Source organism: Centropristis striata, chromosome 1 (assembly GCF_030273125.1).
Source record: "Centropristis striata isolate RG_2023a ecotype Rhode Island chromosome 1, C.striata_1.0, whole genome shotgun sequence".
Lineage (NCBI taxonomy): Eukaryota > Metazoa > Chordata > Actinopteri > Perciformes > Serranidae > Centropristis > Centropristis striata.
Genome location: NC_081517.1, coordinates 14,894,135 through 14,917,192, shown reverse-complemented (window position 1 = coordinate 14,917,192; position 23,058 = coordinate 14,894,135). Strand labels below are relative to the sequence as shown.

General features: G+C 39.4%; 4 protein-coding genes across 5 annotated transcripts; 2 read left to right on the top strand and 2 right to left on the bottom strand.

Moving 5' to 3' along the window:
• Window positions 1–20: 20 nt before the first annotated feature.
• Window positions 21–4,862, top strand: wdr83 (WD repeat domain containing 83). 2 transcript variants are annotated; one of them, XM_059332569.1, is made up of 10 exons: window positions 21–227; window positions 1,056–1,166; window positions 1,454–1,574; window positions 1,674–1,779; window positions 1,919–1,967; window positions 2,723–2,849; window positions 3,029–3,096; window positions 3,224–3,332; window positions 3,484–3,598; window positions 4,230–4,862. In XM_059332569.1, the coding sequence occupies exons 2-10, from the start codon at window positions 1,064–1,066 to the stop codon at window positions 4,383–4,385; spliced, it is 954 nt and encodes a 317-aa protein (XP_059188552.1). In that variant the 5' UTR covers window positions 21–227; window positions 1,056–1,063; the 3' UTR covers window positions 4,386–4,862. The 2 variants fall into 2 exon arrangements, with proteins under 2 accessions (XP_059188552.1, XP_059188545.1); XM_059332562.1 differs by having other exon boundaries at window positions 21–246.
• A 956-nt stretch (window positions 4,863–5,818) lies between these two features.
• LOC131973078 (artemin) lies at window positions 5,819–6,371 on the bottom strand. The gene has a single exon (XM_059334927.1). The coding sequence runs from the start codon at window positions 6,254–6,256 to the stop codon at window positions 5,819–5,821; it is 438 nt and encodes a 145-aa protein (XP_059190910.1). The 5' UTR covers window positions 6,257–6,371.
• A 9,240-nt stretch (window positions 6,372–15,611) lies between these two features.
• On the bottom strand, window positions 15,612–17,284 carry gtf3aa (general transcription factor IIIAa). Its single transcript, XM_059335305.1, has one exon. It carries the CDS (start codon window positions 17,173–17,175, stop codon window positions 16,078–16,080), a length of 1,098 nt encoding a protein of 365 aa, XP_059191288.1. The 5' UTR covers window positions 17,176–17,284; the 3' UTR covers window positions 15,612–16,077.
• On the top strand, window positions 17,161–21,796 carry yju2b (YJU2 splicing factor homolog B). The gene is made up of 10 exons (XM_059335292.1): window positions 17,161–17,373; window positions 18,500–18,545; window positions 18,648–18,701; window positions 18,801–18,883; window positions 19,378–19,433; window positions 19,604–19,664; window positions 19,800–19,942; window positions 20,142–20,314; window positions 20,421–20,559; window positions 20,861–21,796. Exons 2-10 carry the CDS (start codon window positions 18,543–18,545, stop codon window positions 21,370–21,372), a joined length of 1,224 nt encoding a protein of 407 aa, XP_059191275.1. The 5' UTR covers window positions 17,161–17,373; window positions 18,500–18,542; the 3' UTR covers window positions 21,373–21,796.
• The last annotated feature ends 1,262 nt before the right edge of the window (window positions 21,797–23,058 follow it).

The window sequence follows — 23,058 nt, the reverse complement described above, 5'->3', positions numbered from 1 at the left end:
GCAGAAGATGGGTTTTGAGCTCTTATTTTGACATGGGCTTTTTATCCCAGTGTGCATTGCGCATACTAGCGAACATGTTGTGTAAAATGAATGGAAGAAGCTGTTGAAAGCTGTAAACTGGACATAAACTTGTAATTATTATGATATTTGCTGCTCCTGGAATTTCAACATGGCTTTCGCATGAAATTTAACTCTGATAGAGCGGTTCCAGGAAGCTAAGCGATCAGGTAACACGGGAAAACTGCTGTAAGTAGTAAATTAATAGCGTTAACTATAACTCTATAAAGCTGTAGCTCTTTAAGCTAATAGATTTCCGTCATTCCATACGTTTTCTTGCATTAGTTTCCTTCGAGAGAGCTAATTACTTGCACTTATATACACGAAATAATATATAGCTAATCTAGCTTGCTTGCAGATTATTTACAGAGTATCAAACTACACGAACTGTAATGAAGAGAAAGTTGTCAGCACATTTTGTAAAAGTAGTAGTACTTTACTGTATTGTAAGTAAGTTAAAAGCCCAGCATTCAAAACATTAATTTAGTAAAGTAAGTATTAGCATCAAAATTAACGTATACTACCAAAAGTGAAAGTACTTATTATGCAGAATAGTTTATATCAATATTTTATTATTGGATTGTTATTGTAAATACACGTGTACGTCACTTTTGCAGGTTGTAGAGGTGGGTTTAATTTAAATTTTAAATTATTTTGTATAACTGGGTAGTTTGTGAATTTACCCTGAGCATCAATAAATCATTTTATCTTAACCTATAATAATACATCATTATTTATTTGTTGAGTATATTTCACATTATTATTCTGGATCTGCAAAGTAGTAACTGGTGACTAAAAATACCTAAATAATTGTACTGGAGTAAAAAGTATAATATTTGCCTCTGAAATGCATTGAAATAGAAGTAGAAAGTCGAAGAAATTGGAAATACTCAAGAAAAGTATAATAATCTCAGAATTGTCCTTAAGTGTGCTTTTTTACTTTCCATATCTGGTCGTTATTGTGGTTAACGTGTGTGTATTGTGTTTTTTCCACACAGGTAATATCATGTCGTTCCCTCAGCCCAAACCTCAGGCTCCTCAGCTCCCTCAGCATCTGCTCAAGACCATAGACTGCCAGCAGGGAGCTGTCAGGGCTGTCCGCTTCAACGGTAAGAAAGGAGTCACATATTTGTCATCCTTGTGTTCAAAATGTTAAGATGTCAACATAAGTAGCTCGCTTGTCATGAGAAATTTGGTTTAAGCTTAAATCCAACATAGGAAAACATGCATGATATAATCTGACACCAGTCCAGTTCAGTTAATGACATGAGGTTAATATGATGTGTCCTTAATTTATAATGTGTCAAGCTTATCCTGCAGCCCGGAGCACCCTAAGTGTCCATGTGAGTCATCCATGAAATGTCATTAGCTTCTACCCATCTCTGTTTCATGTCAGCTGATGGGAACTACCTGCTGTCCTGTGGCAGCGACAAATCTCTAAAGCTGTGGAGTGTGAGCCGAGGGACCCTGCTGAAGACATACAGCGGCCATGGATACGAGGTCCTGGATGCAGATGGGTGAGAGAATTGGCACGGTTAATTGTGCATTGTGACATCATGCAGCATGACAAATGAATTGTTAATACATGAAGAAAGAGTGTGTTTTTCTTTCAACAGATCCTATGACAACAGCCAGCTTTGCTCCTGCAGCTCTGATAAGACTGTGATCCTGTGGGACGTCGCCACAGGCCAGGTCACACGCAAACTCAGAGGTCACGCTGGGGTCAGTTCTGCTCTTTATAACCCATTTTTTTTGTTTTTTCACCAGCCCAGTTTCACTTGTTCTTCTGTGTCTCCATACTTTTGGTATGTTTGTTCTCTCTTCCAATATTTTATATCTCACTCAAATTTTCTGCTCACAGAAAGTCAACTGCATCCAGTTCAATGAGGAGGCAACTGTCATCTTGTCTGGTGAGTCTTCACTCATGTGCAGTGGTGGAATGTAACTAAGTACATTTACTCAAGCACTGTACTAAAGTACAATTTTGAGGTACTTGTACTTTTCTTGAGTATTTCCATTTTATATAACATTATACTTTTACTCGACCCATTTAAAGGCAAATATTGTATTTTTTACTCCACTACATTTAGCTGCCAGCTTTAGTTACTTTTCAGGTCGAGATTTAACATGAAAAACATGATAAATTTAAAGTGATTAGACATTTTTAAAATTAAACCTCATAAAAGTAAAAGTAGTTAAAATGAGCTCTATCTTTACAAAATTAAAGCACTTGCATATGCATCAGTAATAATTATCTAATAATATATTTGGAATAAATATAACAATTTGAGCATTTTTAACAAGTACTTTTACTTTTGATACTTTAAGTACATTTTAATGCTAATACTTTGTACTTTTACTTAATTAAATTTTGAATGCAGGCAATTACTTGTAGTGGACTAATTTGAATTTAAAGAATCTGAATAGTTTTTCCACCACTGCTCATGTGAAATACCTACAAAACATTATTCAGTATACATTGTAGGGTTTTTTTCTTGGATGATGTGTGTGTGTTCTGTGAAATATCTCGCTACCTGAACATTGTTCAGATGTCTCTTATCAACCCCAGTCCTGATTATTAACTGATTCTAATTGTGCTTAAGTGTTAATTTATCAAACGTATATATTAACTTATTTGTGATATGTGATTTTTTCCCTCACCCAGGGTCCATAGATGGGACGGTTCGGTGCTGGGACACCAGGTCCAGAAGATTTGAGCCCATCCAGGTACTAGACGAGGCTCGGGACGGCGTCAGCAGCCTGAAGGTGGTGCAACATGAGCTGCTTACTGGGTAATAACAGCAAACATACAGAGTTTCTGCCATGAAAGCCAATATAAGTCATCTGCATGTTGAAGTTGATATGATTATACTATACTGTACTGGGAGCAAAACAAAAGATAATATTTCCAAGTTTTTCTTCATGACTTTCTTGCCTCGATGCCAGTTTGATTTGACAACCTTGTTTTCAGATCGGTGGACGGCAGAGTGAGACGCTACGACCTGAGGATGGGACAGCTGCATGTTGACTTCATCGACAGTTAGTACCTTTTTCATGCTATCAGCAATCATTGAAAGTAATAACAATAAGTATTACTGTTTTTATAAGCAGCTGTAGTAGAAAAATGCATAACCCTGTAACTTGTGTATATGTTTGTGTGTCCAAGGTCCCATCACATGTGTGTGTTTCAGTCAGGACGGTCAGTGCACTCTGAGCTCCAGTTTGGATTCAACAGTCAGACTCCTGGACAAGAGCACGGGGGAAATGCTGGGAGAGTGAGTGCTGTTCAGTCTCTTTTAACGTGTAGCTTCAATTATAAGTTAACTAAACCAAAATGTATTGACAGAGTGTATGTATATATATATATATATATATTCTGATAAGATGTTTATGTTGATATTTTGTTTTGTTTGTTTGTTTATTCAGGTATAAAGGACACAAGATGAAGGGCTATAAACTGGACTGCTGCCTGTCCAGTAAAGACACTCACGTCCTGAGCTGCTCAGAGGACGGACATGTGTACTGCTGGGACCTGGTAGAAGTAAGTGCTCATGGTGCATTTAAGATAATGCTTTCACCGTAAGCATTTTATAGAACTTGTTATTATATTAAAGCAACTGTGGGGAGATTTGTGTTGATTTTGGTGCCCCATGTGGACAAAAGCGGTAGTGTTTTCTAGGAGCACCACCGCCTTGTGTCGCATGAGGTTGATCTGGCTGCACATGCATTTGTTTAGCAAGCAAGTGAAAGAAAAACGAAATTTATTTTTAAGTAAAGTATTTTTAATACTTTGCCTGGGAAAATTTAAACATTGGCACTTCTGTTGTACACGATTTAAATAATTGTCTGAATTGGAGGTCACTTTTTTCACTTTTTGTTATGCATATCATTTAGATTGGTCAGTTTAAATTGAGACTCCTTCTAGTTGCTTTAAGTGAAAAGAGAGAGAGCTAGTTGGCATTCAGTGCAAACTTCCACCAATACTAAACAGCTCTCTATCATGCAGAACAGCAGCATGTAACTTCAGGGTTTTATCCCATGAGCACATGAACGCAGTATGATTATGTCTCAGAATCAATAAATCCTCCCAAATTAGACTTCTATCCACTGAATTATAGACAAATATGGTCTACAGATATACTTAAAGCATCTGTTGTTTTTCTCACCTTCAGGGATCTTTGTCTCTGAAGCTGCCGGTGGGGAAAGCTGTTGTCCAGTCATTGTCCTTCCACCCCACAGAGACCTGCCTCCTCACAGCCATGGAGGGGCGCGTCCAGGTGTGGGGAGCAGAGCCGGAGGAGACGGAGGAGGATGCCATGGCCACATAGAGCTGGTGAAAGTAGAAGTCAGAAGCTACATCTGCATGCTGAGAAGATTCATTTTTAGTTCGTTATTCCAGGTAAAGCCTGTAGACATCTTGTTATGCTGGCAAGACAATTTCAGTTTTTGTGTCCGTGAACACACGTTGGTTGGACAGGAATAGAACTATTCTGTAAGAAAACATTAAACTGGATCAAATACTGATGTGGGCAACTTGAATAAGATCCTAACTGCAGTCTTTATGGCTTTAAAAAGATTCAGTGGTGTACAGAAAGGAAGCAAATGTTGAACATACCAGCATAAATAGTAAAAAGTCAAAAACTGATGAGCTTTGGTTCACAGATGTACAGAGTGCATGATCTACATGTCTTAAGTTTAAGTTCTTAAATGGCTCATGAGATGATCTAGAACTTTTATTTTTGTACATGTGCAAAACATATATTTTTGTATGAAACCTTGAATAAACCCTTTTGTTGTATAAATGACATCACATCATGTAATTTCTCTTTATACCAATAATACTCCTAGTAACACAGTTTGATTCTGTACAAGTTTTATCTTTTAATAGGAACTTTACACAATGACCACAGAGAGAACACATTACAAAATAAGTTAATCAGCATGACAAAAGAATGGCGACAAATAAATAAATAACTTATCTTACATAAATACATTTTTTTAAAACTGTAGTGGGACTGGTGACAAATAAGTCTGAACTGTAAAATACTTCACTCAGCTGCGTTTGTTGAATCTACGCAGCTTCGTACATATTATCCGTTCTACTGTTAACCCAAAAATTGCACTCAAGATTTTAAATAAATACATGTCAGCTTTTTTTTTTTTTTTTTTAAATAGTCAAGTAGCTTGTAGCAGAATCGTGTCAGTTCAGTTTTACCCTTTAGACCACTTTGTCAGGAAATAAAGGTGTGGAATAGTTGATGTAAAAAATGCTGTCATTTGTAAAGTACTAACATAAGAAGAGCTCATTTTATTTCCTAAATTATGTATTTATTGCTATTGTCAGATGAAAAACTGAAAAACTTCTAGAATATAAATGTATCGGTTGGATTTTTTTTTTGTAGTTTGACTGCTATTAAAGTCGTCTTTTTAAAGCTTGCAGATGCCAAAAGTAATAAAATTGTAATCCTATTGAGGCCCATTAGATCACCAGTTGAAGTCAGAACATTTAAATCAGCAAAACTGGATTTATGAGTTTTTCACACAAGAGTGAAAAGGAAAATAGCTTAGGTTTGTGCTCATTGATTTGACATAAATAACTTAATAAAAAAAACATTTCAGCTTCCTTAATGGTGTGTCATTTTTTGGATAAAACGCTTCATTTACAGACATTAAAGAAAAACCTGCCAGAAAACTTTCAGAACCGCCATCATACACCCCTACCATCTCCCTTCCCCTTTTTCAACCATTTACGCTCAGCTGTCTAGCCAACACAGCTGCAGCCCGCGGCCGACAGCTTCTCCACCTTGTGCCAGCGGTGCGAGTTATCGAGGAAGGCCATGTCCTCGTGGTTGGTGGGCCTGCAGCAGGGCGTGTTGTGCCATAGTTCCCCAGGTGCTGGCTGAGGCAGCACCCCGCTCACCAGCAGGTTGGTGAGGGTGAGGTCGTGGTTGGAACGGACGTGGGGACACGTCCCGCTGCAGTACTTGAAGAGGACGGTCTCGTCCGAGTCGTAGCCCAGCCCGAGGTTCCGAACCTGCAGCAGGATGGAGCGCAGGCTGCACTGGGAGTCTGCAGTAGAGCGACGGGACCGGGCTGGGACCGGGATGATGGGATTGGGTGGCGGCCCGACTCCAGAAGCTTCTGTTTGGTCATCATGTGCAGCTGGTTCTCTGTTCCTCTTGTCCTCGTTTAGTGGCATGTGAGGAGATGCTGTTTCTTTTTTCTGATCTGGAAAAGGAAGAAAGAGTTCAATATACACCCAATGAACAAAACTGGTCACAGGTTAATACAAGAGCAACTCATTTCAAGCTTTAACTGACAATTCAAAGAGGTAGAAAATCAAAAATCAACACAATATTTAAGACATTGCTCTCAAAGCAACCAAAGAGGTCATAGGTCACAACCTTCCCTCCAGCCAGGGGTACACTTACCTATCAGTGATCTCAGCCAGTGGCCCTCTCCCCGCTGGACGCAAAACAGAATCACAACCAGCTTCAACAAAGACCTCATCGCTGGAGTCTGCTCTTCGTCTGTGGCGCCGCTCAAAATCAACCAGACACGTGTGTGTTTGTATGTCTGCGAGTGTCTGCGTGTGATGCTTAGGATGCAGACGAGTCACAACCTCCAATATATAGCCCTCGGAGATGAAGGGGGGGTGAAGGGATGAGATGAGGAGGTGTAGGGGGGAGACAGACACTAACCCGTTACTTGCCAACAGACTATCCCACTCACCTGAGCCTGACAGGGAGCGTAGGAGGGCAGGCGGGCGCTTGACCCAGAATTTGTCCTGTTGAGATTATCTAATTGGTGTAAATCACTGGCTTATTGTTCAGTTTCCCCCAGATGTTTTTCCAGAGGATGTTGGCCCCCGACGGTATGGATTTCCCGGAGGTTTGGGGCTTCTTAATAGCTTCTAAGGAGTGGACAATGATGTCACATTGATGATGCTGAGAATTATGTGTAATAAATGAATCAGGAGATAGGTAGCTAGACAGACACGGAAGTGGAAAGGCAGGCGAGCAGGCGGCCAAGAAATATCACAGACAGAACTTTATCAATACACAAACACAGAAATGTTCCATGTAGGAAATGTAAAGGAAGAAGTGCGGTGAAAGGTTAAAAAGGGGCATGTTGAGTCAGTGTGGAATTCCTTCAGATAGAGCCACGCTGGTTTGTCTCTTATCATATCGGAACGATTACATGTTAGGATTGTTCGAAGCAGAAGAAAAGAAAAACTTTAAAAGTCGGGAAGTCGGGTTAAAATTAGAACACAACAGGGCCTGTTTCAGCAGACATTCCACAATGGGTGACTCGTCTTGAGCTGCTCCATAAATCGAGGGATTTCATCAGCAATGTGTGGCTGACATGTAGAATATGTAGAATATGCATTATGTAACGGTTATAGGGCCCAAGCAGGCAGTGAATGGAATTTGGAGTTTGGAGGAAAGTGCATATTTGGACCCTGTTTTCCATCCAGGTGCAGGTCAAACGCCCCAGTGCACTTTATTTAGCAGCTGATGTTACTGAAATATGAACTGAACGAAAATTATTTGAGTTGCTCAGCGTTTGAAATCATATCTGTCCTGCCCTACTCTATATCTGATAGTATTTGTGTTTTTGTTTTGTTTATTTTTAACAGGGATTTAGATAAATGGTCTTGGTTCCAGCTTGGACACTATGATTCTACTGAAGATTCATGCAGTGGGTTTTACTGTTAAAGAACAAGGATGGAAGAACTGTTGCGACCGGGACAGCAGAGTTAGGAGTTATTGGAATGTTTAACAACAAGAGAGTCTACAGCCATGCTCACAGCTCTGTCAGGCTGTATTTACGTTCTGCAGAGTCCAGGTTTTGGACAAATAACTATTTTTGACCCGATGTTGGAACTAGAGGAGAAGTCAGGGTTCAATTAATCTGAATGTCCTTTAATTCAGCCAAAAACCGTTGAGACATTTCACCACAAACCACAAATATGGTGGCCTTACAAGATATGTCAGGAGAAGACTGATTCAGTAATGCCACAATTTCAAATCAATCTATTAAATAGTCTGGACCAAAGTGAAGGACACATCAGTGGACATTAAGGTATTTACACAAAGACAACAAATACTAAAACAGGGAAGACAAATCAACAAAGGAGGATTAATATTAATTTATTAATCCCACAATGGGGAAATTCAACCACTGCATTTAACCCATCCTTTTGACACACCGTGCTGAGGAGCAGTGGGCAGCACATTTCTGCACCCGGGGAGTAGTGTGGGGTGAGGTGCCTTGCTCAAGGGCACTTCAGTCCTTGACCTGTCCTTCCAACAAGTTCTCCAACCTAAACGACAGGAGAGGTTGTGTGTCAGTGCCACAAAGTATGACACAGGTCACGTGACTACAGCAAAATACATAAACAACGTAACTTCAGTTAAAAATCATTTACTTTTGATTTCAGACGGGACGTGTATCCTGCTTTCCTGGGTGAAAGTCCACCACCTGAGACTCCAACCGAACTTGGCAATCCATCTTTTTGACTGCGATTGGCTGTCAATCACTACTACGTCAGCAAGATGAGGGCGGACGCATTACAGCGGACGGTGAAATACGTACATATAGCTAGTTTTCGCTGCCTGTACACCCGACCTATACTGATCTTTTTGAGGGGAGAATAGGCTGGTCTGTCCTGGGATTCGAACCCTGCAGTTACAAGCCCAATTCCTAACCCCCAGGCCACCCAAGAGGAGATACAGTATATGAGTTTAGTCAAAGATATTGCAAAAAATTTAATGAGTACAGAAACAAAGTGAATTCACAAAAATATGGACAATACTATGGATATCTGAAAACAAAGAATAGATTGTTGAACTCTCAAAAGACTTTTACACAAGACAGATCTTTCCTAGACATAACACTGTACCATCTTTGTAGTTGGGGAATGACTGTAAAGTGGCACTTATTACATATTTATAGTATAGTTGTGACATCACAACCTGACAGAAGTCCTTCTGAATAATGACTGAATGTTTCTTCATGGACTAAGCGTTTTGATGCTTTCACAGTATTTTTTATAGCACGCTTTATAAGCATGCTTTATAATATAAAAATACATTAAAATGTCACTTTTTACAATATCGGACCTTAAAAATCTGCACATTAAAAATTGTGAGTGGTCTAGATAAACAGAAAAGCACACAGGACTTGAAAAAGCAACAACAAGAAAAAGTCGTTGGAACCTGGGAATTAGTAAATGAAAGAATAAATGCCAAAGAATTAGAGAAAAGTGGAGTAAAAAGCGTAAGTCACATAACAGATAATATAACCTATGAAGCAGGCAATTAATATAGTAATCAAAACGAAGAATATGACTTCTACTGCGCTGTATTCATGCCTGACTTCTGGCTTCCCTTCGTTATATTCAGACATGAGGAGTATGTCCAATGAGATTTTAAGTTTATTTATTAGATTTAAACAGCCCCATTTATTATATTATATTATTGCTCTGTTGATGTGAATTACATCCCTAAATCTTGAACTAATAACAGACCATGGAATTTACTGCCAGGAATTTCAATAATTCTTTCAAGGATGTGTTTTTTCAGACTGCACTAAATCAGACATTTAAAGTGAAAAATGTTTTTTTAATATATTTGAGCCCTTCTTAGTTATAAAACAGTCCCACTCAATACACCTGACTCGAACTTTTACACAAAATACTTGTTTCTTCATGCTTTACCCTAACTGTAACGTTCTTTTTAAAATCAACTTTTTGAACTTTTGTTAAAATCATATTTTCAAGTCTAAGAAATGGTTTTATCAATCTCAGAGTGAAATATAAATTGTCTGAGTGGCTTGAACAAACTAATATATGTAGGTTTTAGGACTCAAAACTGGCTCTATAGTCTTAGGTTGCAGTGAATAAAGTTAAGCTAAAGTGCATTTGAGCAAGACAGATCTGCACCCAAATGCTCTAGTGACGTAGAGCTCTGCAACGTCTCGCCTCCACTATAAACGCACCAGAAGCGGGACGCCGGGATAAAATGATCCCACCAATTTTCCGCCTCCAGAGATAGTCACAGAGGTGGAAAACTGGTGGGACTGTTGGAAGCGGGACCACTATGAACGGGCCATCGGGGCATATTTGACGTTGTGTGTGACGTCTAACACATACACACTTGGTCCAACAGTCATAGAATCACAGTTCACTGCGGCCACCATCACTAACTGTGCACAGCGTCCACCGCTTACTGTAAACAAACCAGCATGCTAACTGTACACAAAGTGTCCGCCGCTGATCGTAAACAAACCGGCTTCACTAACTGTGCACAGACTGTCTGGTGCTTGTTGTAAACAAACGGGGGTCGCTAACTGAACACATACTGCTGCAGCACATACATAATGTACTGCTACAGAGCTAACTGAGTAGCCTATTAGCACTGTGCTACTGCGCAGCACTGCTGCTGCTCTGTCGCACATCACTATCGTCTCCTCCCACTATCTCCCCACCACGTTCCACGATGCCAGACTGCACTGTGAAAGGGCAGAATATCTTGCCTTCATGGGATTACTATGAACACCCTAAGGCGAAAAGCCGGTATCTTTCCAGCAATATAGCAGGACATTTGCAGGACGGCACTATGAAAGGGGCTATAGACTTCATATGTCAGCCGTCTTGGATCCGGCATCTGATGAAATGGCTCCCATCAAAAATTGAAACTTATGGTGACAGAGGGCATGTGAAAAAAAATTGGTGCTTTTGTCCGGCGTGTCCCCATTCTTCTCAAATCTGGACCTAACCCGCCTGACTATATGTAATCCTTCTTGTTTCTGCAGATACAGTCATTAATGTCCTTTTTCAGCCTACACAAGTTGAAAACAATAACAGCTCTGCTGTCCACACGCAACCACAATCATTCTCCGAGAGCATTCATTTCCCAGTAATTTGAATGGAAAACAAGAAAACGAAAAGGGCAAATGGCCGGACACATTCCTTCCACCTCTCGAAGGAGACGGGAGGGATGAAGGCCAAGCGAGAGATGAAAAGACAGAAGGAAAGCGGAGGAGGTTGTGGGAGAAATACAGTGGAGATACAGCAATCCCATTGGATTAGGGCCTAAAGAACCAGTCTGGAATCCAGGGCTGTCAGAGGACAGGAATGGAAAGAACGAGGCATCAATTTTTGTTACAAAAGACACAAAACATTTTTATACAGTGGTAAACCAGGCCAGATCTAAAAACTGTCTGCTGCTTTTCCAAAACTTCATCACCTGTTGCTTATGCCAGAATTAATACCACACATTTAAAACAAAGTAGGGCACCAGCAGTTATTAAATACTATAGGTGGGACTCCCGATATGTATCATCCCGATACTTCTTATATAATATTAGTCATGTTACAATATTATTTTAACTGCCGTGATACTATGCTGTATCTATTTTTTCCCCCACCATGTTTAAACATGAGATCCACTTCTACGATGATAAATAGTTTAAGTTGCAGTATCATATAAGTTTAATAGAATTCAGTAAGGACAAAATAAAACATTCACATCTACTGCCGGTTACTGCAACTCTACAGGAGCAGCTCAGGGTTCAGTGACTGTGATGCAGGGCAGGACGCTCATTTCTTTTTTTCCATGGCCCAGCTTGCTTAATAGTGACTTTGCAGTTTTTCCAAACTCTGGGCTGCATTCAGCACCTTACATAAATGTCACAATTGTCTGGCTTCTAGTCCACTTTTAAATCTTTTTCACGGCATCATAGATCTCAAAGCGGAGAGTCACTCCTCCCTGTCTCCTCCGGCACATTCCTGCACATTTATTTTGTTGTCTCATGAAGCAGATATTTTTTTTTTAAATGTAAAGGAATTTCCTGCATTATTTCATGTTTGTGTATGTATATTCTGTGTAGCAGATGAATGTAAATAAATAATTTATAAAGACATGTAATAACTCGATCCTGACAATTAAAATTAAAGGTAATTATGGTGGTTCCAGGCTTTTATGGGCTTATAAAGGAATTTCACCTACCATAATGTACTTAAATTCTTAAAAAAGATATCTTATTCTCCATCAGCTACACAAATAACATTACTTTTCTTCATGTTGAAGTACTCAAAGATAAAGATGAGATATAAAGGTTTAATAATAGCTGCCTTTGAACCCAGCACAGGCAGTCTGTACAGCCAGACTGCTGAGGCGTCGGCATGACTCAAGACTGGGCTACATGAAGCTGAGCTCATGCCAAACTGATAAAGAGAGGTAAAAATAGAGCTGAAAATAAATGGTTTAGGTTAAAAATGGAATATCATTTATTTAAAAGTTTTTTTTAAAAAAGAGTAAAACTATGGAAAACATTTTATTTTTAGTGGTCAGGCAAAGCCAAATAAATGAGTCAAACTAAAGTTTAAGAAGCAAGATCTCAGGGATGTCTTTTAACCAAAATGTTGACTAAAGTTACAGATGTGAACACCGATTAGTGTATTTTTGTTTGATTCTCTTCAGTGGTCTAATCAACACAATTCAGAGCATATCTTCCTCATGATGAGTCCATTTTTATATCTCCAGCAGATCTTAAAATAGAAAATCATTACAAGACACCATGTTACATTCAAATTGCATGAACACTAATTGGATGAGGTCTGCTGTGCATTCCTGAGTGAGCTGGTCAGACAGTCGGTCCTTATAGGGCTCGTCTGAGCTGCACGGGGCAGGAATGTGGGGAGCAGCCGTCCTGTAACGGGAAATATTCAGAGAGGATTTAGCCTTGGAATCTGAAACTTGCACGGAGCTGCTCCTGTTTATGCTGTAAATCTGTTGGTCAGAGCTGAGATGAGATACCTCGCCGTGTCGTCACAGGCACAAGAATCTGCAGAGTTTTGCTCCAGCCGATGTGTGCATCAGGTGGTTTTTACCGACAGCAGGCACCCCTCCAGTGGTGGAAGATGTGCATCAGCTGCACACCTGAATGACATGCATTTCAAACCAATACACCACATTATCTAAAGTATGTTGATACCAAAGCTATTAGCTGAATATTTTAACCGTACGTGATTGTTGAACATGTAATTGCAAAACCAAGTGCTGGATGGGGTTTGAAATCAGGTTCTTAATTAACACATTAGGAAAGCCATCTCTTTATGGATCTTGGCTTTGTGCATTGTGGATCTGTCATGTTAAAATAACAGCCAGAAGCTGGCAAAAATTTGGAAACACATTGTCTGAAATATCATTGCGGGCTTGCAAAAAAATCTATTAAATTGGAGCTAAGGGTTCTAGCCAGAGTCATGAAAAACAGCCCCACACTACATATTTTTGACCACATGGTGTCATTGTGCTGTAACAGTGTCAACAGCAGCAGCAAACCCATGATCGCTGTTCACTAGGGCTGTGCCAAAATTTAGAGATACAGTGGGCTTAACAAATGTATTAGACCAGCGGTTTTTGCCACAGCTGTCCTAAATTAACAGCATTAGTAATTACCAAAATCCTATTTATGTTTCTGTAATGGTTAATACAGCAGCATGTTGAAGCTCTTTAACCCAAATTATATTTTTAATGCTAAAATCATTGTTGTCCATGAATTTTCAAATTTACTGTTTTCCCAAAAAACTGTAAAAAATAAATAAATAATAGTAAAGCACATTATTATTTCTTGATTCAGATGTCAAATAATAGTTATTACAGTTTTTCACAACCGCTATGACTCGTTGTTCAATACTTTTACCGCTTTTTCAAAACTCTTCACAGAGTTACCACAACATCAGCCTGTGTGGGCGATACAATTAACACAATTCTTCTTCTTTTGACACAAAATACACACATTTTACACGTTTAAAATTAATTTTAACTCCTTTTACACACAAGCTCAATCAAGACCAAAACAGTAGATGTTAACTGGTGAATTTTCAATTGCTTTCACACAGTTTGTCAAAACAGAAAACCTCATGTTCAAAACTAATGAATTGAAGATTACATTGATCACAGCTTCTGCTCCTTTTTCTTTTTGTCTATTTGGCAATACAGTAATGAATGACAGCTGATTTTTTTTACCTCTTTACTCTACTGTAAGTCATTTTAATTTGCAATACAGTAAAGTGTTTACTGCAAATCCTGTCATTCACTATCTTCTTCTTTCATACGTAAACATTCTGCAAAGCTGCTCTGACATGGCTCGTTCACTTTCTGTACTGAGTGTTGTACAAAAAAGGACCAAAATTCATGGCCAACAAATGAAAAATGAAGAACATCGTCATAAACATTGTCTCTATGGAGGCTATTTTGTCCATTTTTGAATCATTTTCATGTCTTTTCATGTCTTTGTAAGTCATTTTGTGTCTTTTTTAGTCATTCAGTCCAACATAAAATGTGATTTTGAATCTTTTTTTACTTTCAAAAAACTATCATGCTCAATAAAGAATTTTACAGTAAATGTTGCAAATGTGAACAAAGGTCGCAAATACAACATATACGTAAGAGGGTTCCATCCAGTTCTATCATTTTATACTAAATATATTTGAGCTTGTCTCCAGTTTTACTTGGTATATCATCATCAAACTGAAACTGGCCTCATGGAGTTTACAGCCAGAACTTTAGAGGTAAATTTACAGTAGGGCTCCACGCTGCTTTGTTTTCTAGTCTGGATGTCATGAAGAAGTCTGGATTTGGTGCTTTTGGAGACTCCACAGGGTTAATTTAAATGTATGATCAATACAATAATCTGTTGATTGTAAAAGAAAAAGGAAAACAAGTAGATAAGAAACATGCAAAGTGATTCGGTTTGTGTTATTCCATCAGTTGTCAGTGTTTTTTATGATACGGTGCTGTGACTGACTAAATGTTTCTGTTGGAAGACAACGTGTGTCAGTGTTTTGGTAGATTTGGTGAATTGTGTTAGTGTATTATTGTATTTTGGAAGTGTGTGTCTGTGTTTAGTTACACTGGGTGATTTTGACCATGAAATTTACTGTTTGGGGAATTGAGTGTATCAGGTGTGATGTACGTTAACAGTTTTGAAAAAGTTTTTAAGGTTCTGACAAACGGGTCATAGCGGTTGTGAAAAACTGTAACTTGCATTCCTGAACAGAAAAAATAGTTTTAGTCGTTAAATGTTCTTTGCTTGTTATGTGCCAAATAAATAACATTTTAGTTTTAAGGATTTCTTAAATATTTACGTTTTCTCATTTTTATGACAGGTTGTCTAATACACTTGTTAAGCACTGTATATGGTTACTTATGTAGTGTATAAATGAGAAAATATACAAGAGAAATTTTAAGCCTGGTAAATTACACTACAGCACAAAGTATTTTTAAAAAATCTTTGACAATGTTTTGTGAAATGTTCTGCCAAAAACATACAAACAGCTGGGCCTCAGGAAGTAGAGCTAGTTTTCCATTAATTGCAGGTTTGGTAATATCACAACTTTTAAAATGCCACATTCAGCTGGATAATGTGTCCACAGTGCACCACATCAAAATGTGTATTTTCCCTTAATTTCTTTGAAAGTGATAAGACTCAGATCCTTACAGGCCTTACCGACTCTGAAGAGTAAATACTATTCAGACACTAAATAAGTCCAGAAACAGGTTTTATTTAAACACTGTGCAATATGTTTTCTGACATTTTATGATTTTCTTAACAATATAGACAAATATATTTCAATAAAATTACACAAATAGAAAGATGTAATGGATGAAGAAACACAATTAAGTCTCAAAAAAACAATATTTACACAGAGATAGACCATTGACGACACAGAACACCAGAATTTGAAGCTTAAATTTATCCTCCCTGTGCTCACTTCATTAATCAAAATCTTTTGACCACAAATGAAAATAAATCTACTCGTGGGACAGCTTAATTTGTGAGGTTCCAGCCTACCAAACCACACTGTGTCCAAAATAAAATAGCATTTTATATGTTAAACTACAGTGGACGGAATTCATGCAACAACAGGACCTCCAGCAACCATGTTAGGGGAGGCAAGACATCATAATGCTATGAACAAGTGCTGGTTAGGACTCTTTCTATTGCAGTCTACATTGTGAGAGGTGTAGTCAGAGCATTAGTGAGCTCTTGTGTGTCCACAGCAGGGCTGCATAGCAAGGACGTGTCCTGCAGGAGGGACACCAACTCAACAGAACCAGGTGGATCAGTGTTCTTTTGTGCAGACTCTCTGAGGGATTCAGGCTGCCTGCACTTCTTCAAAACCAGTCTCTTTGACTCACTGTAACCGCTCAACCTGGAAGCAAGAGACCTGCTGGGTCTAGGCCTCTTAAGCTTCTTCTTCTGTGGGTCGTGGGCGATGCTGTGGCGCTGGAGGCTCTGCCTCATGGCGAAGGTCTTCCCGCAGCCGGGGTGGGTGCAGGCGAAGGGCCGCAGCTCCTCGTGGAAGCTGTTGATGTGGCTCTGCAGGTTGAATATCGTGGTGAATGAGCGGTCACAGCCGTCCCTGGGACACTTGAGGACCACCCGTGTGTCAGAGTGGACGTGCTGATGCTGCTGCAGGAACCAGGAGTCCCTGAACACCTTGCTGCATTGGTTGCACTTCAGGATGGGCCTTTGCTTCTCCTTGTTGTGCTGCCCCTTCCTGTGCTTCATGTACTCGGACCAGGTCTTCCCTGTGAAGCTGCAGCCCTCGTCCTTGCAGGGGTACCCTCTGTGCACCTTCTCGTGCCGCTTCAGCTTGCAGGGATAGGTGAATCGCTTCTCACAGCCTTCAAACGTGCACTTGTACGTAGGCAGCTGGGTGTGCTGCTCACACATGTGGGACTTGAGCTGCTTGTTCTTCTTAAACTCGAGCCCGCAGTCCTCAAACTTGCACACGTACTTCTTGTGCTGCTGCGTGTGAGCGCGGCTGATGTGCCTGGCGCGGTTGGTGTTGGTGGTGAAGGCCTCCTCGCAGCCGTCCTCGGTGCACAGGAAGGGCTTCTCACCGCTGTGGATGAGCTCATGTCGCGTCAGGTGGTACTGGCTACAGAACGACTTACCGCAGCCGTCGTGCTCACATGTGAACGGTTTCACCCCCGTGTGTTTACAAAGATGAGCGTCCAGTTTCCACTGTTTGTTATAAGCCGCCGAGCAGCCGGAAAACGAGCAGATGTACCGTTTTAGCTTCGCCGTTTGAATTTCCATTTCTGTGACACTGACAGCGAACACAGGTTGGAAATATATTTTGCTTTGCTCTTACCACGTTTTCTCTTCTGACACCGGTACTTCCCACAATCCTCTGCGACGAGACGCAACTTCCGAAACCGGACGTTACGTCACCACTACCCATCGACCCCTCGGGTGTTTATTTGGTGTTTGTTTTGTGCAGCTACAGTAGCATTTGTAAGTATTATTTTTTTTAGCGTTTGTACTAAGATTAATATATGACAGCACCGCATTTGAAACTATTATATAAATGTGTGTCAGTCGTTATTTAACTACGCGCTATTCGCATTTCGACGAAGATGACGCTAACATTAGATAGCAAGCTAGCTAAAGTTAGCTTCGCTAAACCAAACTTCATGCAAAAATCTGTCATTTTAATGTTTTCATAGGTCTTTAAAAACAGCGAAAGCTGTCCGTATTAAGCCAGACACATCTGTTGTTGCAGCTATTGCTCGTTGTGTACACGTTGTAAAGTAAACTAACTCAACAAAGATTGGTGAAGGTTTGCTTGGTTACCGTTATTAGACTTAAATGTTATGTCCAACGTTGCACTATAACTAGTAAGGAGGTTGATAACATAAGCCACATTTACTAATAGATTTGTACAATATAAGTATGTCTCCAAAGACAAACAATTAGCTTTACTGGCTGAATTCATCTGTGTGTATTGTGCACAGTGATGGAAGAAGTAATCAGATCCTTAACTTAAGTAAAAATACTAATACCAAACCGTGGAATTACTCCATTACAGGTAAAAGTCCTGCATTCAAAACTTATTGAATGAAAAGTACAAAAATATCAGCATCAAAATATACTTAAAGTATCAAAAGTAAAAGTACTCGTTATGCAGAATGGACCCACTTAGATTGTTTCATATATTCTAAATATGTTATTACATCATTTGTGTTGATGCATTTGTGTAAGCAGTGTTCTAATTTTGTAAAGATAGGGCTCATTTTAACCGCTTGATATACTGTTATGAGGTTTATTTAAATAACATGTCTAATCACTTTAAATTTATCCTTTTTTTTGCTTGTTAAATCTCAACCTGAAAAGTGACCGAAGCTGTCAGCTAAATGTAGTGGGGTAAAAATTACAATATAATTGGCCTAAAATGTAGTGAAGTAGATGTATAAAGTCACATAAAATGGAAATACTCAAGTAAAGTACAAGTACTTCAAAATTATACTTAAGTTCAGTACTTGAGTAAATGTACTTAGTTACATTCCACCGATTGTGCATAACTGTTTGATTATATGCAGCCTCACTGACATGTCTTTCTTTTGTTTTCTGGTTAAAATAGTTTAATCTATTACTGTTACTGGTGTGGAGATACAGCTGTCACAATGGTAAGTCATGATGTCTGTGTCTGCCAATACAAATCTTGACAATGATAAAGGTTTGATTTGTACTCTTCACTAATTACATATCCTGAATGGTTTTCTTGACAGGGTGAAAGAAAGGGAACAAACAAATATTACCCTCCAGATTTCGATCCAGCCAAGGTGTGTATTATGATCGCACAGAGCAGCGTGTTTCAGTCAGTTAGTGCAACTTGTGTGTGTCTATACTGACTCATATTTTTCATCATTCATTGTCTTTAGCATGGATCCCTCAATGGCTACCATAAAACTCACGCTCTGCGGGAGAGGGCAAGGAAACTGTCCCAGGGCATCCTCATTATCAGGTGAGTAGACACATAGATAATACAGAGATCCCTCCCTCTATCTCCCTCTCACAGTCTATGTCTTGTTACTTTATTGTGTTGATCTATTTTATAGAAATTACAAACTTTGAGGAGATTCTGTTTAAATAAGTTTTTCCTTGTCCAAAGTGAAAGTCAAAAGGTGTTGTATGATGTACAAATTGGGATTTTGGGCAATGTAAATATAATGAAATTGAACCGATGGTGGAGATTGCAGATGAGAAATTATTATAATTTGCAATCAAGGTACTGTCATGTAACTAGATATGTTAAATTATTTTGTTATTTTGTTATCCAAAAGACATATTTAAAAATGCAAATAACAGCAAAAGTATACTGTTATACATACTGTTATAAAATATATAATGCTAGACCTAAAAATATTTTTTTACCAGATTTAAATTTACTAGAACTGGTAATTTCCTTGACACCCAACCTAAGTGTATGTTTTAACTGTTTAACTTTTGTCCATTAAGGTTTGAGATGCCCTACAACATCTGGTGTGATGGCTGCAAAAATCACATTGGCATGGGTAAGTTTAGAAGCAAAACGTGGTACATTTCATCTGTTTTTGTCTCAACGTCTTGTCAATAGCTGAGTGAATAAATTATCCCAAATCTATTTGTTTATGTCACCCCTAGGGAGGTAAAACATCCACCTCCAGGGAAGCAAATATGTTCTAATAATGTTCTGTTTCTACAGGGGTTCGTTACAATGCTGAGAAGAAGAAAGTGGGGAACTACTACACCACGCCAATCTACAGGTAAGCACTAAAAGAGTGGGTCTACTGCTCATGTGAAGTTCACAGTGTCTCCTTAAACAACAGGAACTCATATTGAACCTCACTCACAAAGTGAAATTTAAGATATTTACATCCTTTTTTTGTCTCCTAAACCAGGTTTAGGATGAAGTGCCATCTGTGTGTCAACTACATCGAGATGCAGACAGATCCGGCGACCTGTGACTATGTTATAGTAACTGGGGCAAGCAGGAAGGAGGAGCGCTGGGACATGGCTGAAAATGAGCAGATTCTCACCACAGGTAAAGGATTTGTTAAAAATCAAAAGATAAAGGAGAAAGTATTTTCTCTTAAATGCACATATGTCTTTGCTGCCCTGAGGCTTTTCTTTAAAGTGCTGATATCATTTTTGACAGTTTGCCTCTATATTTGCCACCTCAATTTTATTCGCATGCTTGTTTTCTGTCCCTCAACAACTCTGTCCTTCGCCTTTCTGTGCAGAGCGAATGGAGAAGGAAAAACTGGAGACGGACCCCATGTTCAAACTTGACCATGGTGGGAAAGACAAGGAGAAGCTCAAGAAGGCTCTGCCTTCACTTTCGGAGATCCAAGACTACCAGTCTGGCTGGAAAAACGACTTCCAACTCAACAGCTCCCTCCGCAGGAAGTTCAGGGTAGGATAATGACCACCTGTGTTGGTAACTGCTGCATTAATGCCACCTAAAATTATGCTCAACGTCAATTTTTCACTGAAAAAAAGGCTCTGCTTTAATTGGACAGACGGAGAAGAAAGTTCTGGCTGAGCAGGAGGAGAAGGACAACACGGTGAGGATGAGGACCAACCTGTCCATCCCACTGCTGCCAGAGAAGGAGGAGGACAAGAAACTAGCAGCACTGCTCACATACCAGGCACCTGACTGTAAGTAACACATACAGGCTCTAAACCCACACACTCACACTGTTTAAATACATGTACCAAGATCTATGCACGGTCACCCTTTGAAAGATTTAAACTTTAAGAAAGACGACTAAACACAGCTGACTCTGGAGCCTGCCGAACTGACAGCAGATCTTCAGATTAAATTCTTCAAATGGGGCAGACTAGTTTTTGTCGAATTGCATGGTGCAAATTTTTCTAACTTGGGTGTTTCTAATAAACTCACAAAATAATATATTATAATATAAGGACTCAAAACTGCTTTTATTCCCCTCCCTTTCAGCCTATGAGGACAAACAGCACAGCAAGCGGAAAGAGATCTCTTCTCGTTCATGGTTCAACTCCCCCTCGACCACACCAGGAGGTGCTGCAGGCAGTCTGCTCCATAAGCTCAGTCTGCAAGGGAAAGAAGCAGCAGTGGCCAAAGCCCTGAGCTCCTCACACAGCCCTCTGATCCGCAAACGCTCAGGAGGATCGGGGATCAAAACCGAACCCTGCGCCACCATCACTTGCAGAAAGTCAAACCCTGAAATCAGCACGTGTGATGGGAATGTTTCTAAAGTCACTCAGAGAGAGGAGGACCAAAGTAGAGCGCCAACACAAGAGGGGAAGGAAGTCACAGAGACAAATGGAAGTGGCTCTGGGGAGATGCATGTCAAAACCACAGAAGAAGCAAATGAAGGACTGACACAGGTCAAGGACTCGGGGAAGGAGAAGGAGCAGGTTAGGCGTTTAGGAGCACTGGCGTCCCTGGTGGCAGACTACAGCGACTCAGATTCAGACCCTGGACAATGAGGCTGACTATAAACTAAATGGGACTATTTCTGTTTTCAGTGGATGGAGATGATTGTCAGCAATGTCAGTGTGTCAGTTTGTGACAGTGAAACATGAACTAAAGATGCACATCATGACTGAGCAAACATCTGCTTGAATGTGTGTTGCATTTCATTTGAAAACAGTGACAGAATAGACTCACCAGTCTAGTCAGGATGGAAATATTTTAGTTGTCTAAAACAAAATGTTTAAGATAAGATTTTGATTTTAAGTTTGGTGGGCTGCAGAATGCATTGTCATGTGTTGTATGATGACAGCATGACTGTTTAATATATTTAAAGGAGCAGTGTGTAGGATTTATCGGCGGAAATTTAATAACTTTTTCATAATTTTGTTTTTCGTTCAGCTGGTTGTAATCAGCAATCTCACCACTAGGTGCTACTAATGCTCCTTGTTTATTTAGATTTCCAGATTACCGTTATTTGAATGATATGATGCTAAAACTGCCAGATAATTGTAAAAAAATAAACACTGTAAAAAAAACCTGTTAAACTGTTGTTTGAGTTGAGTTTATTACCTGAGAACTACACATTGTTGCAGTGGTAAACATCAGCAAAGCTGCCAACACACACAAAAATTTTACACTGAGCAAATCATCATTATATAGGCAAAAAGAGACCAGTTTGGCTTCTAACTTGATCTCTAGTAAAGCAGAAACAATGCCACTGAAAAAACCCCATTTGATTACAGTTGTCACAGATATGCTTCAGTGTGCTAACTCGTCCAAAGAGAAAACAAAATCTGACTTTTTTAAGAGTCATTTTTCTGCACATCAAGAGTAAGTGATTACATTTTCAATGTTTTGAAAACTGCATTGCATGTCTCAGACGGGACACGTTGCTATGACAGCAGTTATTGATACTGATAAGACCTCTGCTCAGGTTTGGAAGTGCAATGCTTAAAGTGCATGATGTCACCAGTCTCTATGTAGTAAATAACAATGATGCATGATTAAGTTAGTGTACTAGATAAACCAGGCCTCGTTCTGTTAGTTTGAATCATTTTCAGTTGAACAAAATATGAGTCAGACCTTCCAAAATTTGGGAAACCTCCATTATAAAAAAGGGCCGTGAACAAGTTCAACAAAGCTCTCAGGAAAGTGTTACAAAGGCCAGTCAAGCACAGTCTGTTTGTGCCCACACAGTCCTAAAACTAACCATGCAAAACAAGTGAAAAGACCTGTTTAGTGTACTATGCTTGTCAAGGGGTATTATCAGCAGCAGCTTTCAGCAAGCACAGATAGTCACTCTTATCTCAAATCTTATTGCTAAGAATAACTGCTGAAATGAGCATAAAATACACTGAGGGAAGTTAAAGAGTAGCAGTGGTAATGCCCTCTAGTTGGACCTGCTCTGGGACAACATTCAAGCATGATTTAAAAAAAAAAAGAAAATGAGTGTGAAGCCAGTTTTGCTAGAATGCAATCATCTTTCCTGACAACATACTTTTACACTAATAGATATGGTGATACACTTTGCATTGGCAGGTTTATCTGTATAGAACACCCATTTTGGACATGTAGGTAAGATGAAATAAGAATTGAAATATTTTTAAAGGTAAGTGTTGGGAATGTAGTTTTCCTTTTCAATAGGGGTGGATTGAAAATAGCCAAGGAATCTCCTTCACCTTTATGGATCTGAAATAAAA